Genomic DNA, 17,957 nt, shown 5'->3' on the forward strand with positions numbered 1-17,957 from the left:
AAAACTTGCATCTTCCCCAAGAGGAGCATTTCAAACTCGGAGGTAGATATTTTGGCATGTTACCAGTAAAATGAATATCTGTTAATACATCACATGGGCTAGGCAGTCCATATTAAAAGCTAACTCCCACCTTCAACTTGAATTTTTCCATGCTAGGCATTATAATGTCCTCATCAAAAGAAAAAAAGAAGAAGACATAATTCAAGCTGTTTCTGCGGGGAATTGTCTTCAACATTTTTTGATAAGCTTGACGACTTCTGGTGGAGCCATCACTGTAAAACAGAATGCAACAAGTAGAACTTACTTTACCACTCTGCATTTCATAATTCAGAGACTCCACAATGTTGGGCACAAATCTGCAAACCTTCCTACAAAAATGAAGCAATAGTCAGTCGCTCATAGCAGTGCTCAATAATTGGAGACTGACCACACGGCTTCGCACCAAGCTTAGTCGCATTCTTCAATAATTATCCGTTAATCCTCTCGCGGTGACATTTCTGTATCCCTTTACTTCTGTCTACTACCATACGTAACAACGAAACCAGTGCAGTCTTTGACCTGCTCACACCAAGACACACCCTCAATTTGCAGTTGTGATGACATTACTTAATTGCACAATGATTTGTAGCCCCTAATTTCACAGTTGACATTTCTTGCTTGCCCTGGCATAGGTGGAGAGAGCAATTCCGAAGGTCAAAATTTGTTACCAGCACAAGTTATATTTGCAAAACCACCCTCTTGCACTTAGTAACGTTTAATTTTGAGGTTTGTTCCCCTCATTCTTTACGATGGCACACTCAATAATTCAGCCTACTGCAATTGAAATGTGCAAATAGTGCGCTTCACGGATTTTGATTGATGTGAAATATCAGATCTATGTCAAGCACTCAGTAAGACAAAGTGAAGATCAAACTTCAAGATTTTCTGACGTCTTCACCCACCGACAACAGAGTACTACAACATCTTAACATACCACATCAGATATCTATTTATAGCCACATCAAGGTATGTCTGCTACAGGAAAATAATCAGTGCTTATTCCATGCACTGTATAGAAAGGCCACTTATGACATTTGCTACAAAGTTCATTAAATTTAATAAGAGACCTTTGCTATGGCATCAGAATATTTCAGCAGAGTACAGATGGAAGCAATTAACTAATACAGGGTAATAGAGAGCATGTATACATTCAATAATACTCTGGAGAATATTTTCCTTACCCAAGACTTTGTTGGATCTACTGTATATGCCGGATATTTTGCAAAGTTTTTATTTTCATGAATTTCACATTTATTATCGCAAATTTTACGAGTCAGGTGCTATTCCTGAAATTAAAGACACACAAAAATATTGACTCTGCCCCCCGACATGAATGAGACATGCACGCATACATTTCTCCATTCAGATTTGTATAATTCATAATTGATTCCATGATAACAAAATCATAATCCCAAAATTGTCGGAAAGTTCCAATTCACGAAAAATTAGACTCGCTAAATAAATGGTGTATACAGTATATTTCATTTTGTTGAAGATCTCATTGATTTATAGGAAAGAGCATTTCTCATTGCCAATTTCCAAATTTTCAATGGCAATTTCTCTCAAGGATTATCATACAGCGTATGTATGCATCTTTAAAGAATTATGAACAAGCTGCAATTTGCATTCACAAACAGAGCAATTAACCTGTTGGGCTACAATGTTTGATGAGGGTGTTTCACTCTCTGCATGTTTTAAGTGTGGCCTTCACAAATATAGCCCTATAAACGTGACGGAAGTCTGCTGTGTGTGCTGGATGAATGTGAGAATGCATGTACATTGTAAAGACCAAAGGAACATGCGTGTGTATCTGTCTGCCTGTGCACGTAAAATGTTATCAACAAATATTAGCACAAAGGAAATAAAAACGTGGTATTATGATGATAATGACAGTAATGAATTGTCCATTGACAACAGTAAGCCTGTGCAAAGTGTATGGAGATCTTGAAGCATTGCCACTCATGGGAGGACAGAGTAGTAACTATAAAATGATATCGAATGGTCTACATAAATACTGGAAGGCGACTGGTCGTAATGCAATCGCATGATTTTAGTGCGGCGAGGATCAAAATCAGTATATTGAAAGCAATAACATCGCTTCAGGTATTAAAAAGATAATTCCAGAATTCGTCCAGCTGTCAAAGTGGTTTGAATGAAATGATGTGTATTTACGAAGCACGCAATAGGATATGATGCCTTGTCAATCACTGTAATAAAATATCGTAATATAATATGATTTCATCTTTTCAAATATTTGGGCACAGACAGAACTTATCGGCTTAGGAGGACCCCCCCCCCCCCCCAAAAAAAAAAAAAAAAAAAAAAATATATATATATAGATATATATATATATATTCCTTCTAAATTATTCCTTCTGTATAAGTATAGGTCTGAAGATAATTTTTTTTTTTTTATCAGGAGGAAAATGAAAATTGATGAATCTTTGTGTACAAAACAAATGAAGAGCTGCTCAACACCTAGATGGCAGAGAGCTATCAATTTGTTTTATTTTCTAAGCTTTTATAATTCATAATTTTTTGTGTGTGTCTGATATTTTTCCCACATTTTCAGTGATCAACTTCTCTGATTTTCTGTTTCAACACAGAGCACCATAACATCAAGATGGACTGGTCCCCTAAACTCTGTCTTTACAAGAAGTATTAACCACTTCATACTTGATGTCAATTGTATTTTGACACAGCAGTGCTGAAAGGGTTTAGCAGATACAATAGGGAGCTTTAGATTTTAGACGCGCGGACGTTCAGAGGGAAAAAACATGTTCTGAGCATGCGCAGAAGCGCGTGTCAAGTCGATCTATTTTTAGCTTGCATCGCCTGAGTTTTTCACTACACGTACTGGGCTATTTTTACATCTGCAGTTTGCAACGTAGAGAGCTACTTCGTGCACCGATCACATGGGGGCGCAATTTCATTTTTTATATGTTGCGTCCCAGCGTAATCTAAAGCTACTTTTCAACGCAACGTAGGGGAGAGCAGAACGTCCAGCGCACTCGTCGTCTCAAACGTCCGCGCGTCAAAATCTCAAGCTCAATATTATCTCTCTAGGAATCTCACCTCTGCCAATAGCTTCTTGTATTTCCTTCTGGCCAGTACCATGCGGAACCCTGCCTGAATTTTGATGATGCTCGCTCGGTACTTCCTGATGGTGCGACGCACCAAGAAACCCCTTGCGTGAGCCTGTCGGTTATAAACAGACATTATGAAAGTGGACATTTTTGAGCATTAGATGTGTAGCATGAAACTAGCACGAAAATGAAAGCGCATATAACTTTTTGTATCTTCCCTACATGAATGTACAATGTAATATAACTGTAAAACTCCATTTTAAATCTGCGAAATTGAAATGCACATGAAAGTTCTTGTTTACTATACAATGTATACGCATTGAACGCCACAGGCAATTCACGAAAACTTCATGCCGTAAATATTTCTTGCTTTGCAGTATGATACGTGTGTTTCTGCCCTTCTGCAAACCAGCTGGCTGGCAGAATTCACAGCACATGCACAAATCCAAAAAAAAAAAAAAAAAAGAGAAATTCTGAAAAGTGAATTCTGACTTCAGAATGATATCAATCAAGTTGGTCCAGAATCAGAAGGCTATTAGCTCCACAGTCAGCATAAGATGAAAAAAAGTCTTTCGGGTTTTCAGCTGACTGACGTAAGGTGGACCAAACGATCAATAGTTCTGGAAAACATTGGCTTGAGACCAATGAAATGAATTCCTCACCTGGAGACCCCTGACCCTTCGTCGGGTGAACTCGTAGCGGTAAGCCAGAATCCTCGCACGCAGCACGGCCTGCAGTCTGAGGTAACCTCTCTTCATCTGTGTATAGAGAACAAGAGGAGACACATTTATGATGATCTTATTGCCAAATATTACAGCTTCAAATCTATGTTTGCATTCACTCAAAATAATAATGAACTATCAAGCTGATGCCACATTCATGTAGGAAGAACCACACTACTGGACTTACTTGTTCAAACATTCTGACTCAGTTAAACAGAATTCTTTCCAATCTGAAGTAAGCTCTCTTCCCACCCTCCTCCCCCCCCCCCCCCATTTACTACGAAGGGCATTAACCCACTACAACTTCACACACCCTTACCCTGAAGAATCGGTTGCGTGTCCATAACTTTGATAAGGATAGATAAACAAAAACAAATTCAGCAGACCACTCAAAAGACTTCAAAGTGGAAGGTAAAAAAAACAAAACAAAAACAAAAACATATCAGGTGGTTTGTATACTTGTATGAGGGGCTTTTTGGTAAAACAGATACTGCAAAAACAGATATTTTTGCATGCCCACAACTTTGCAAATTTTGCTAGAAGCCAAGACTCCTAAAAGTAAAATGCACGCAAGAGTGTTTGTTTACACAATGCCTTGAATGCCAGATGCAATTCAAGAAAGTTTCATGCCACCCACAAAGGCTATTTGCTCTAATTTGCTTCATGCTGCAAACGTTACTGATTTTACGGTAACAGAAAAATATAAAGCCCAATGCATGACACCTCCACAGCAAACAGAGAAATTCAAATACTGTCCAACACACATTCAACATTTTAAGACTATCTATCAAAGAGGCAGAGTCATAAAAATGTTTGAAAACGCTCGCCCAAAATTTGTCTACACCAGAGAAAGGATGTGTTACCTTGAGGTAGCGGATCCTCTGAGCATACTTGCGCCACGCCTTCTCGATGATGATGGCGGCCTTGCGCATCTGGATGAAGCGGCGGCGGTAGAACCATCCCCGGAAGACTTTCTGGATGGTGACACATTTCGCCGTCAGCGCCTTGTCCCTCTCGTTCTCAAGGTACAAGTCTTGTGCATCCTTTGGGAGGGAAAACAAATAGAAATTAACCCTTTGCGTGCTCAGGCACTGTGTTTAACTTGCTAACCTTTTTTATCAGCATTCACTCGTCACTTCAAACTTGCTAAACTTTTGCTAATAATAATAATAAGTACAGCATTTGTAATGCGTCATCGATCTAGTAGCCTATTCTGAGGCGCAGAGGGACATAATTATACAAAGAATAACATACATTATAATCATAGTTGTACATAAGAATGTTGGAGAAGAAGAAAGAGATAGAAATATATACCCGATGAGCAATTCAATAAATATTCAACCAAAACAAGATGCAAACATACTGTATATGACTTCAGAAACACGCATTTCCCATAGATACTGGCCGGAGTACAGCCTACTTGCAGAATAGTCTTCAACAGGTTAAAGGTACAGTATTGGTAGAGATGAGAATTGGGCTGTTAACTTTTTGAGAGATACCAAGAACACACTTATGATATAGTACAGAGCATACCATTTTAAGAGGAATTCAAAGTTTATTTGATGAATATCGGGTTTGGAATTACTGAAACATCCAAAAACAAAGTAAAACAAAGCGATCACAGCAAAGTGTGGGTCCCACACTTTATTAGAATCACACTTTTTTGGATGTACAGTATCAGCCATTTCAAAACCAATTTTCATCAAATAAACATTGAATTCCTCATAGAATTACATGCTCTTTCATATTTCATAAAAGGTTTCTCATTATCTCACCAAAAAAAATGCTAGAAATCTGAAATTAGGTCTCAACCAAAACTATACGATCCCTTTAAGTTATAGCAAGCCCATTTCACTCAGGTGTAACAATGTGCCTCTTTACAATATAGATTAGGGGGATTAGGTAATCTCTATTCATTGACAATTAGTTTCAAGACATCTGCGCCAATTGACGAGGAAAGCACTCAAGCTTGCGTGTCAATTGATGAACAAATTTAAAACATCATTATTGTCCTATACTCATCGTACTTTCAATACCGCCATCAATGCTAGTAAAAATTTGCTGTGTTAGAAAACAATCATTCACAGCAAGTCTATACACACCTCTGTAAAAGTATGTTTCTCTTAACACAATCAAATCCCTTCTGGTGAAAATGAGAGCATGAACAGAAAAGATCAAAAGCGCTCTTTGAAATCATGAAGGGATTTTCATGATCTACTAGTATATATCTAGCTTCAGTAACAGGTGCTGACCTACATTGTATGTTATGATTCCGATATTCTGTTCATAAAAATGTGTCACTTCTTTTGACCCGTTGAGGACGAGTCCCGAGTGTACTCAGGCAGCTGTCTATGGGAAATGCGTGTTGTAGCAAAACCCGTCTTCAATGGGTTAAGGAGCAGACTAATTTCACAATGCCATGTGGCCAGTGCAGTTGGTAAAAGTTATCAATCTGGTATTGGTAGCTACATCCATAAATGAGGGACACCGGGGATGTCCTTGAGGCCCACCTTGAGGAAGACCTTCTTGTGACCTAGCTGCCAATCCTCTCCCTGGAGGTGGACGTTGCAGATCTTTTTGCTAGCAGCACGGCAGTCCTCCTTGGCAGATGGCTTGATGCCCTGAACTAGCATCCGGTAGCGGTCGACGAACTCGGAAAATGTGTGCCTGATTGGGTATCCCGCTCGACGGATCCTATGGGGTGATGAATTCATACAGTTCATATAACCAGTGTTACTTTCGTCTTATGATCTTTATTCTGAGCTGGATTATTGTAATGTTTAAAGTGCCCACAGTCAAAACGTTGCTTTGGAACCATGAAGAGTTCCTTCAAGTAAAAAGATTTGCATTGCATTCTTATTTGCATAAAGATAGAGATCTACTTCTTTTTGGAATATTCCTGTACTTGGTCAAAGTGCACTCGTAACTGGTGAGATGCAAATATTGTAAGAGTTTTCCAAGCTAAGAGTGGGATCAAATCAGGTTGCCATGGCAACCAACAAATACTGCGAGACAAAGATGTCTTTTCACCTGATCGTTTCCATCATGCCGGAGTACCTCAGCTGTCGCACAACCAAGTCTCGTTCAAACATCTGTTGAGTAAAAGAGACGATGATTATTGACTTGAAAAGCAGGCAGATGAATGCACGAATCTATCGTTGTACCCTTGCTCAAGAAAAAAAAAAACGCAAGTAGTGTACTTACTGTGTTTGATGATTGTATTAACATTGTATGTATGTCTGTATGTCTGTATAACACATTTCTATGACTTGGAATTTTCAAGGCATCTCTGCCAGCACTTGCACTACATAGTACATGTCATCTGAGGATATGGTTCATAGTTCTGATACAGCATCATACAAGTGTATGTCAGTCTAAACTAGCAAGAAAAGGGAAGGAGCTTTAATTTTGCTTATTTGATTTGAATTACTGTTTTTACATGGTGAAATAATGACATTTCAATGAATAAATTTTAACTCTGAACTATTTTTCCCTTTACTTTCTGCCATACATTGTATGTAAGGATCACTAATCACACAACAAAGTTTTCACTGAGCTAATCTTGGTTAACAAAATGAATTTAACATCTACACTAGACACACAATGTTATCCACAATGTAGCATTCCAACATACATAAAGAGGTCAGCTATTTTTGAAGAAAAAAAAAGGAGAAAAGAACAAAGAAGCATAATGCTAAAAATGTGAGATAATATTCCTTTCTTTCGAATCACCAATAAAGATTTTAAGGACTCTTGAAAAATAAGCACCTTTGGCTGTACGAGACTTTCATGCATTACTCACATTTGGCTTTTTCTGCTCGTTTGGTTTGATACAGCGGACAAAGAATGGCTGGCAGGCATTGAGTGTGGTCATGAGGAGATCGAGGGACTTTTTGAATTGCGCCCCCAGTGTTGGAGACTTCTTCCTGGTCTCCGTGGAGCCAGAGAGATCGCTCTTGAAGAGGAGCTTGAGGTACTCGTTCTGGCTGGTCCGGATGAGCTGGATGAAGTCGGGACTGAAGGTGTCGCGGTTCTTGTCAAGGAAACCTACAAACAAAAACAAACACATTTTTTTTTTTCTACCTGCCAAATTTATCCTACAACAGTTTATATGTAACCTTATAGGCACAATGCAGGATTTATTGCAAATGACATCGACGCAGGGCAATTTGTCAATCAGTTGCAATGAAAAAAAAAAACATCTCGACAGAAGAATTTCATGAATTTGAAATGTAGGATTTGCACTGTCAATGTGCTGACTCATGCAAGCATGATAGAATTTTACATTCTTGAAGAATAAGCTACATCAAACTTCAGTTGAAAAATTGATGGCTAAAAACATAACTTAATTTGATGAAGAAAAATCATGCTACATTTTGTAAATGAACACTACTCATTAGCAGCTTTGGATTATCATATACACGTTTATATACGGAAGCCTACCCCACACACTATTCAACAAGTCATAGGAAATCAGTGTGAATAAACACAGGCTGGCTTACAACGCGTTCAGTCACCAAAAGAACAACTACTGCATATGCCATATAATTCATGGAGTTTCTATTTTCACCGAGTCAGGTGCTTTTCTCAAATTCAACTCTGATCCCGACACGTCAGGAATTCTTGATTCGCTACAAATTGAGACTCGCTACACATATGCCGCATACAGTACTCTTCCTAGAACCACTCACCAGTTGTCTCATAGTAGACAGTGCCAGCGAAGTGCTTGATACCAAACAGGGTTCCTCTAGCAGAGGCTCCGGGGATGTAGAGCTTGTTTTTGGAGTGCTGCTTGTTCAGCTTGGCCAACATGGTGACGTCTGTCCCCTAGGGTGGAAATTATGACAGCCATAATGGAGATTAATGAATAATAATGAAGAGATTTTGCATTGAGGGGTCGATCACCACACTTCCTATATGGAAGCAGCACGCTGATGACTTGAACAACAGATATAGTGGATGCTCGGTCTTTTAATAACATCTAAAACCAAAGCTTCTCAACTGGTGGGCTGTGGAGCTCTCTTAGGTGAGCCACAATGTCGGCCACAAATAAAATGAAAAAGATTAATACTTCTATCTAACTGGCCTTCAAAAATTTTGTAGAAGCCAAAGTGGGCCTCGGGTTGAAAAAGCTTGAGAGGAGTGGATTTAAACAATTCTGAATCCAGAATAACGTTCTGCACTCAAGGTATTGAGATGTACTTGCTTTCACGTGAGTTACACATTTGACTCCTTTTTTTTTCATCTTTTAAAATAAATATTATCTCCTTGGAATTGTTTCTTTCTTGCTGGCAACAAGGTACACAGGCGTACCACAATGCCGCACAACATTTACATAGCATGGCAATGTGCACCGCTGAGACTCCCCTTTTTCAAAGACTGGTTTCTACACTCCTGAAACTGTACAGACGTATTGCTGATAAAACAATTAGTGCTAATGGAGGATACTCAATGCGTACACACCAATTTCAGAGAGGTGAGCATGAATTCTGGTCTGCACTATGCTAGGAAGGAGATTCATCTATGCAAATGAGGGAAATGTCTTCTTTCACTGTTGAAATCATAGATGAACTCTTCGAGAAAGAAGATGGCTTACCCTGGGAAAGCGGGATTCCTCGTCGACGAGAGCGATGATGTTCATGGGCTTGACGGCGATGAGGTCCAGGGTTTCCTGATTGTCGACAAACTTGATGTGTTGCCACTGGATACCTTCTCTGTCGTACTCTTCCTGTTATGGTCAAAGAGGGCAGCATACATACACATTGAATATTAAGAGGGAATAAAGCCTTAGCGTTTCAGTGTGATATGGGATGAGAGGTATATCTGTATCTCGGAGGAGAAACTGAAAAGCTCTTTCATTTCAAGTATCGATGAAAAGAGAATTATATCATTATTGAATAGCTGGCGAAGCATTCACGTTTTGAAGATCCCAATTACATGTTCATTTTTCTGCCATTGTTATCTTTCTGACTGTATTCATTGCTGAAGGGCACTACTGCCAGGCTGGCAATGGAACCTCGTTATATGAGCATGGAAGCCTGCGGGCCTTAGCCACATGGTCTCGTCCAGTGTCACATATAAAGAGAGTCTGGCAAACTTGCTTTTCGACTCGAGTTTTTAAGCCTGTGATTGGTCAAAACTGGTCCCATGATCTCCGTGGAGCCATGTCGTTACCAAAGTGCGCTCATAAGCAGCGCCCATCCGCTATTTGGCTTGGTCATACTGTTACGTCTGAGTGTACATGCTAACCCTGTAACGCGTTTCATACACGTGGTAACGACATGGCGTCCAATTTAGTAGTTGGCCAGACTCTCTTTATATATGGCACTAGTCTTGACCATTCAGCCATGACAGGTGCCTCAATACATATTTCGATACATATAGCTTGTATAAACATATTCAATAGATAATCAAAAGTCAACCCACCTGCTCCAGTTTGAAGATGTGTCTGACGAAGAACTGCTGGAGGTTCTCATTTGCGTAGTTGATGCACATCTGTTCGAAGCTGTGGGACAAAAATAATAGGACCAAAACTTCAGACCATGGGCCCCTTTCATGATAAACTCTTTACAAAACAATATTACTTGCTCACATCAAAGTGTTTTGAATTTGACCCTAACATCAGTAAAAGTCAAAAAAAAAAAAAAAAAAATTGGCCTTTGTTAACTGTAATGTCCAGAATGTGTAAACTGTCTTTGAATATCTACTTCTGCCCCATTTCATTGACACTTCATTCTGTGCGTGTTTCACAAAGTTTGTCCTTGTTGGCATCACTGTGTTCAGTACCCTCTAAAGTTTACTAGAATAACATTTCATAACTATTTTTCTATTAAAAAGGCATGATATATGTCCAGTTCAAAAAAAGGTATCTCTCCCGAGAGCAATGTGGAAGCACCACAATACTTGCATGACCACAATTTCTATCCCATTTTTTAAAATTATTTGGGCCTTTTTGTATAAAATTTGAGATCAGACCTAGGTCAAGATATCAAAGATATTAAGTCTGTGAATACTCAATTCTAATTGGCTGATAACTGACTTAAATTTGATTTTTCTGACTCATGTATGATTGCATCTTTTTATGCAACATGGCCCAGATTTCATATTCAAAGCATTTTACTGGCAATTTGCAAAAACAGAATGACATCTTTACCTGTTCTTGCCAAAGTTCTCAAAGCCAAAGATGTCGAGGAGGCCAATGCTCACTCTCTTCCCGGTGCTGGAATCGTGCTCCTTGAAGGTCGCCACGTTGAGTTTGTTGACGATCCAGATGAAGAGACGGCCATAGATGGCCTTGACGAAGGCATCCCTCATGTCCGTCGCCGTGGCGATGGAGACGGGGGAGATGATGACCTCACCAGATGCCGTGGTGGACTTGGTGGTCAGTACTTCTTCCAGAGCTTTTTGATTGACCTTTAGATATAGCAAAAGTATATTACAACATTACATGATTTTTCCCTTGTACCCTCGTCCACTAAATAATAATTATTATGCTATAAGTCTATATGTATATGTCTTTTTCCTGAATCTGGTACTAAGAATCCACTTGTGATTATATCTTTGATCTCATTTTTCTTTGCAACTTCCACCTAATTATGTACGGAATGAAATCTATTTAAGATTACGAACAAAAACACAAAACAAAAACTGGAACTTCAGTATACATACTGATAGCAGCTTGGAGACTTTTCCAGTTTCCACATGATTGGAGAACCCTGTTGCATCCAGATTGGACTTCTCAATGGCAGTGTACTTGATGTTGCCCAGATGCAAGATGGCCGCCAGGAGCTTGAAGATGTCCCAGATCTGGTCGTCACTGAACATGAGAACCTTCATGGCAGCACGAATCGTAGCAAAGTCCTCGCGGTCGTTTCTCCCGTCGCATTTGATGGTGTTGCCCTGGTGATAAGAGGCATTAATGAGATCAATGACTATTTCAAGCACAAGCATTGTTATACAATGTTTATTGGTATGATCAGTTTTACAGAGCGACAGATATGCAAAACCCATATGATAATTGAACAATCTTTAAAAAGAAATGAATTAGCAAACAAGTGGATTCTGAACAATTGGAGGAAAAAAGATTGACTATTACTATCATTGCCAACACCGTAAATAAAACCCTGATAGAAATTCCCCTGATTAACATCATCAAAAAAAGTGTTGTAAATCACAATCATAACTCCTTAAAACTCTTATCTTCAACACTGTTGTTACAACAAAATCAACACACATTGTAAATCTCAGCTCTCTTTAACATATATATCACAATATTGCAATGTATCCTTTCTCTTACCATGTCACACCATTACCATCATAATCATTCACTATCATGATCATCATCTTCACAAATCTCCAAATCCTCTTTGACATGATGAAGACTAATCTTGGCAGGTGTCCATGGGAAATGCATGTTATAGCAAAATTAGCCCATCCTATTTAAAACGGGTTAGGGTATCGCTCAGACAAAATGCAAAATCAGTTTCACCACCATCACTTTTCACCCTAGCAAAACTCACTTGTGTGAGGTAGTAGTAGTCTTCTGCCTTGGTGAGCTCCAGCTCCTTTTTCTCATGCTCAGGCATCCCGGCCAAGACACAGTAGAATATGTGGTAGTTTCTCTCATCTGGTAGCTGTTTAGGGGAGATAAGGGGAAGAGGGAAAACAGGATAAGATTCACCATACTTTCCCCATTGGGTGACTTTCACTAGACAAAGTAACACAAGCTCTAAAAGATGAGAATTGGACTACACACATATTCAAACTCCCTGAGTCAATAACTGTACAGTGATAATCAAAGAATTGCTCAATCAACAAATGACATATGAACTGATAACTGAAATAATCGACTATATTTCTAATAGAAAGGTACAAAGTGAAAGTACAAGGATTACTGTGTTCACTAATTAACATTTCTTCCTTTACATTTGCTCCCATTTATTCCATCAGGCCAGTTCAGTATTTTTTTTTTTTAGTTTATGCAAATCCTGAACACAACAACTGATCTAGAACTAAAAAAGCATGTCTAAGATTTGCTACACATAGCTAAAATGAATCCTTTTCAATCCTAAGTGTTGAAATACATTAAAGACAAAATGTATTTATAGGCATCCTATTTCTACCCCCACATGAATTATTTTGTCACAAATATTTTGAATCCCTAAGGTTTAGCTGCCTGTTAATGAAATGAAATGAAATGAAATGTTAAGCTTACAAATTTCTACAGACAGAACTGTTCCATGTGTGTTGTTTTATTTTGTTATGTTGTAAGTACAACAATTCTACTCCTATGGACCATTTCTGCAATGTATCAAAATTCATAGTGTTTCCTTTCCTACAGCCGTGTAACGAATCAAATCATACACCTGCTCCCTCCAATTAAGTTTCATAAGCATGAATTCACTTAGCATTCAGAAGTTGACACTAGGTAGAGTAAGCCTCCAAGCTTTCTGGTTTTGAAGGCAATTCCTTGTAAACAAAGCACACATAAAATTTGAACACATTACATAAATGGCCTATTGCAAATCATTTTGCCATCATATTGATCACATTCCCAAGGTTTACCTGGCTGACCAGTCGAGACTTCTCCAGCAGGTACTGGTCAATCTTTGCCCCCTCAATGACCCCCCTCTCCTGAAAGTGGATGTCGATGTACTTCCCGAACCGACTCGAGTTGTCGTTCCTGATGGTCTTGGCATTTCCAAATGCTAGAGATAAAAAGAAAGAAAGGAAAAAATACATATACTGTAAAACACGATATATTCGCGGCATGAAAAGTTCGCAAATTGGAGCCGATGACCCTTTTCGCTGCATGATATCTTTGCGATTTGCCACCGGTGTCCAATGCATATTGTGTAGGCAAGAACTTTTGCATGCATTTTAATTTTGCGAATGTTGGCACTCGCGACATTCGCGAAATTAAAATACACGCAAACATTCTTCATTTTACAGTACTGATACATGTATATTCGCCGTGATCTACTCATGCCAAATACTAAATGTACATGCATCATTTATGCATCATTTATTCAATATCCAAGCTAATGAGACCCCCAATCTCTCTCTCTCTCCTCCCCCTCCTCCTCCTCTTCTTCCTCCTCCCCCTCCTCCTCCTCCTCCTCTCTCTTAATCTACCTCTCTCCCCACGTATCCCTGAATATTTCATATCTTTTGCGAGAGACAGCTGCAAGCAGAGAGCTGGGAAGAGACCTCCCCGCTGCAAGTAGAGCTGAAATCATTTTATCCCTTCATTTACAATATTCCTGAACATGTAGAGCTTGCAATGTGGATTCTCACATGTATGCAATTACACAATCAAGGCACAGAAGTTGTGGTAGCATGGTGCATATTAAATGTACACACCTAGGCTTACACATGTACATTGTGTTTATTTACACTGGAGAGCCATCTCACACATGCAAGTTTGGCGGTGCATTCATGGGCAGTTGTACAGTGTATTGCGTTACAGACATGACGTTTCATTTTACAATGCCAGGATGAACACCTGTTGCCATGCATTATCTTCAAACAATATTACAATCAAATATCAAAGATTCATACACAAAAGTTTCATACACAAAAAAGAAAGAATATATCGGGAATAACTTCAGGGCTTACAAAATGAATTGAAGAAAACATGATTCAATGGGTTATGCCATTGAGTGACGGTGCATACAAGTACATTGTAAATCAACGACTAGTATTTAGGCATACTGAACCCCCCATAATAACTGAAATAGACATTACTAAAATAATCAACCCAATGAGGACGAGTACTGAGTATATTAGGACAGGTGTCTATGTGAAATGTGTATTGTCGCAAAATCAAACCATCCTCAACGGGTTAAAAAACAGTACCCCAAAACAGAACAGGTTTATTACAGTAGCCCAAGTCTTGTCAGTATTTTGAGATGATGCATAGTGACTACGTGGTGTGTGTTTGATTAGGTGGGGTGGGGGGGGGGGGGTGAGGTGGTGCTACAATGCTATATGTATAGATGTTCCCTGTGGGTCTTCACGTCAACTCTGCCCTACAGCCATTGTAAATTGCACCATTTTAATGCAAGCAGGAGAACATGGCGAAATATGATCCGGCACTCCCCGACTCCCTGGGACTCCCTCTACATTACTGACTGGAGGGGAGGTTTATAGGTCACAGGGTCACGGTTGCCTTGGCAAGGCATGCCATGGAACTTCACAACAATGCTAGGAATGCGACTACAATGTTTGCTACCCACGGAAAGTTGCAGGGTGTTCTACAAATCAACAAGGGAATGACAAGGAAGCTGTCAAAGGTGTGGTACCCAGAAAAAAAAAAATAATGAAAATGGAAACTGATCTTTGGTGCCCAAACAACCCCCCCCCCCAAAAAAAAAACAAAACAAAACAAAACAAAACAACAACAACAACAAACTTATGTTAATTACTTTAAATTTCTTGATAGTTGTGCTACATTTTCAATGTTTTCACTGACCTTTATATCATCATTATATATCCAGTATCGTTTTGGTATACATTTACTTTTTGAGGACAAGTGCATATGTTTGTGTTTCTACATTATATCAAAGCAAACATATAAAGCCCAAAAACGGTATTAGGAGATTACTGTCATACAGGTGGTGAACATCATCAAACTGGACACAATGCCTTTGTTGCATATCACTCAATTGGTAAGTTGGTTAACTCTTTGTGTGCCATGGTGGAAACCCCCTGTGTGCCACATTATTCAAAGACACCAACGTAGTCATACTTTGAGAAGACATCCTCTTCTTCAAATTCATTCTATAGATTTCTGTTAAGCTGGACATATAGTGAGCAAAGTTGTAAAGAAAATGCCAAGCTTTGCTTTGATGTAAATTGTATGAAAAATCTACAATTGTTTTTGTTTCAAATGACCAGGAGCTACGTTAGTGTAATGGCATGACTTTTGCACACAAAACAGTGACAGAAACTGCGAATTCACACACAAATCCAGTGGGGAACACCACTTAATAGTCAATCACCACATGAAAAGCAAACTATATGTGAGAGGAACAAAAGCGCGTGAAACGCTTTCATTGTACTGCAGCGTTTGACGATTTATCAATCGGTTTGGGTGGATTTGTGCATTTGAGCAGAATTTGCGAAGCTGGCACGTCGTTGACTGAGTCGATGTGTGAACCTGGCACATATAGCTAAGTACCCATAAATAGTAATTAGTTGGCAAAAGTGACTAATACCTCATTCACTTTCATTGATAAGTCATTTGTATGATAGTCTAAACAGATCGATGTAATGGACATAAAATGAGGCTCTGTGCTTTACTGCCTCGAGTAATAGAGGAAAAGATAATTGGGTTGATTCGGTGAATGTCAAGTGTCAACCAAGCGAGGGCAGGCTCTATTCTCACCTTCCATGATGGGATTGGATTCAATGATCTGCTGTTCGATCCATGAGTGCTGTCCGCTCACCGCCGCCAGAAACTGTAGAATCAGCTTGGCACTCTCTGTCTTGCCTGCGCCACTTTCACCACTGACAAATTAAAATCAAAGTCAATGATTTACATAGTCGGGTTTTGTTTTTATGTGGGTAGTTTCAAAAGCATGCAGTAAGGCCTAATAATTTTGAGAAAACTGTTACACCATACTCGGATTACTATCATCCACACAGCATCAATGGCGGAAAAATGACAGTTTTTGTACCAGCATTCATTCACATGTGTTTATTTCCATGCGGCAAGTTCTGTCATTTTTCTTTTTATTTTTTTATTCAATACAATCAGGATCTGAGAATTGAGATTACGATTTGGTTTTGCTGTAAATCTAAGGTTGTAGGACTGAGGACATAGCAAGACTCTGGAAATGAGCTTGTCAGTTTAGTGATGTGGGAAATGGATATTTAGGAGATGTCACAGTTATAGTGGAAAGCAGACAAGATAAAATTGAAAACAAAATGAAGATTAAACTAGAAATGTCGCTACGGCGACTGGTGTATGCCTCCGCCATAATACATGGTTCTCCTAATAGGTCTATAGTACAATGTCTTGACAATGTGTGATGACAGTTTCACACAATTGGCAAAATATTAAAATGACAGGTTTGCCACAAATGTGCTGAATGTTCACTTTCCTAGAACTAGGTTCAATTGGATGAATGATTAAAACATCAAGAGTGCAGGTATTTGGGGGAACTGATGATTTTCACTTGACTTTTGACCCTTTTACAAGTTTATGCATTGAGTAATTTTCAAGGTATTGAGAAAAAGTATAATTTCAGTATCAAATGGTAAAATAGTATTATCGAAACCTGGCCTTTGACCTTTGACCCCACAGTTCCAAAGAGAATCACTGTTAGGTAGAACATGCATAAATATGTAAGTTTCATGACAATACCTTGAGTTATTTTTGAGATATGGAGGAAAAAGTGCAATTTAGCACTTTCACTTGACCTTTGACCTTTTGGCAAGAAACTTCCCACAGAATATATATTGGGTTATACATGCATACATCAAGTTTTAAAAAAATCCTTCAGGCACTGCATAAATATAAGGAAAGTAGTTATATTTTGAGGAGTTGACCTTGACCTTTGACCCCTGACCTTTGACCCATGACCCCCAACTTCCCTAGATAATCACTGCCCATCGGTACAAGCATATATACTAAGTTCCATGAAGATACCTTGAACCATTTGCGAGATATGGAGAAAAACATGAAATTTCAAATTTTTTTTTCACAAAATAACCTGTGACCTTTGACCTTTGACCCTGTGACCCTAAAATCCACACAAAGTATCATCCCCCAAGGATATACCCTCATACCAAGTTTGATGCAAAACCACCACACGGTTCTTGAGATATCGACAAAAACAAAACGGGACGGACGGACGTACGGACGTACGGACGTACGGAAGTACGGACGGACGGACGACCCGAAAACATAATGCCTCCGGCCACTTCGTTGGCGGAGGCATAAAAACAATACTTAGGGCAGCTCAGCATCTTCTTGACCAGAGAAATAACTTTCAAGTCTATTGTCCTCGGCTCTCAAAAATAATCATGCAGTTTACATACAATTATGTGTAGGTAAAATGAAATATGAAGCAGCCCTAATTCACTTCATTTGAGAACTCAAAACC

General features: G+C 39.0%; 1 protein-coding gene across 1 annotated transcript in view; it reads right to left on the reverse strand.

Annotated features, from left to right (window-relative positions):
* Positions 1-17,957, reverse strand: part of LOC140244162 (myosin-VIIa-like) — a 65,507-nt gene that overhangs the window by 27,671 nt on the left and 19,879 nt on the right. Inside the window, exons 6-19 of the mRNA XM_072323792.1 lie at positions 16,235-16,356; positions 13,411-13,553; positions 12,366-12,479; positions 11,515-11,745; positions 11,000-11,259; positions 10,273-10,351; positions 9,443-9,574; positions 8,538-8,673; positions 7,649-7,893; positions 6,877-6,938; positions 6,357-6,540; positions 4,710-4,889; positions 3,787-3,882; positions 3,114-3,236 (exon numbers count right to left, since the gene is read on the reverse strand). Of these exons, the coding sequence (XP_072179893.1) occupies positions 3,114-3,236; positions 3,787-3,882; positions 4,710-4,889; positions 6,357-6,540; positions 6,877-6,938; positions 7,649-7,893; positions 8,538-8,673; positions 9,443-9,574; positions 10,273-10,351; positions 11,000-11,259; positions 11,515-11,745; positions 12,366-12,479; positions 13,411-13,553; positions 16,235-16,356 (2,107 nt within the window). The remainder of the gene's footprint in view (positions 1-3,113; positions 3,237-3,786; positions 3,883-4,709; positions 4,890-6,356; positions 6,541-6,876; positions 6,939-7,648; positions 7,894-8,537; positions 8,674-9,442; positions 9,575-10,272; positions 10,352-10,999; positions 11,260-11,514; positions 11,746-12,365; positions 12,480-13,410; positions 13,554-16,234; positions 16,357-17,957) is intronic.

Source organism: Diadema setosum, chromosome 21, assembly GCF_964275005.1.
Source record: "Diadema setosum chromosome 21, eeDiaSeto1, whole genome shotgun sequence".
In the NCBI taxonomy this organism is placed as follows: Eukaryota; Metazoa; Echinodermata; class Echinoidea; order Diadematoida; family Diadematidae; genus Diadema; species Diadema setosum.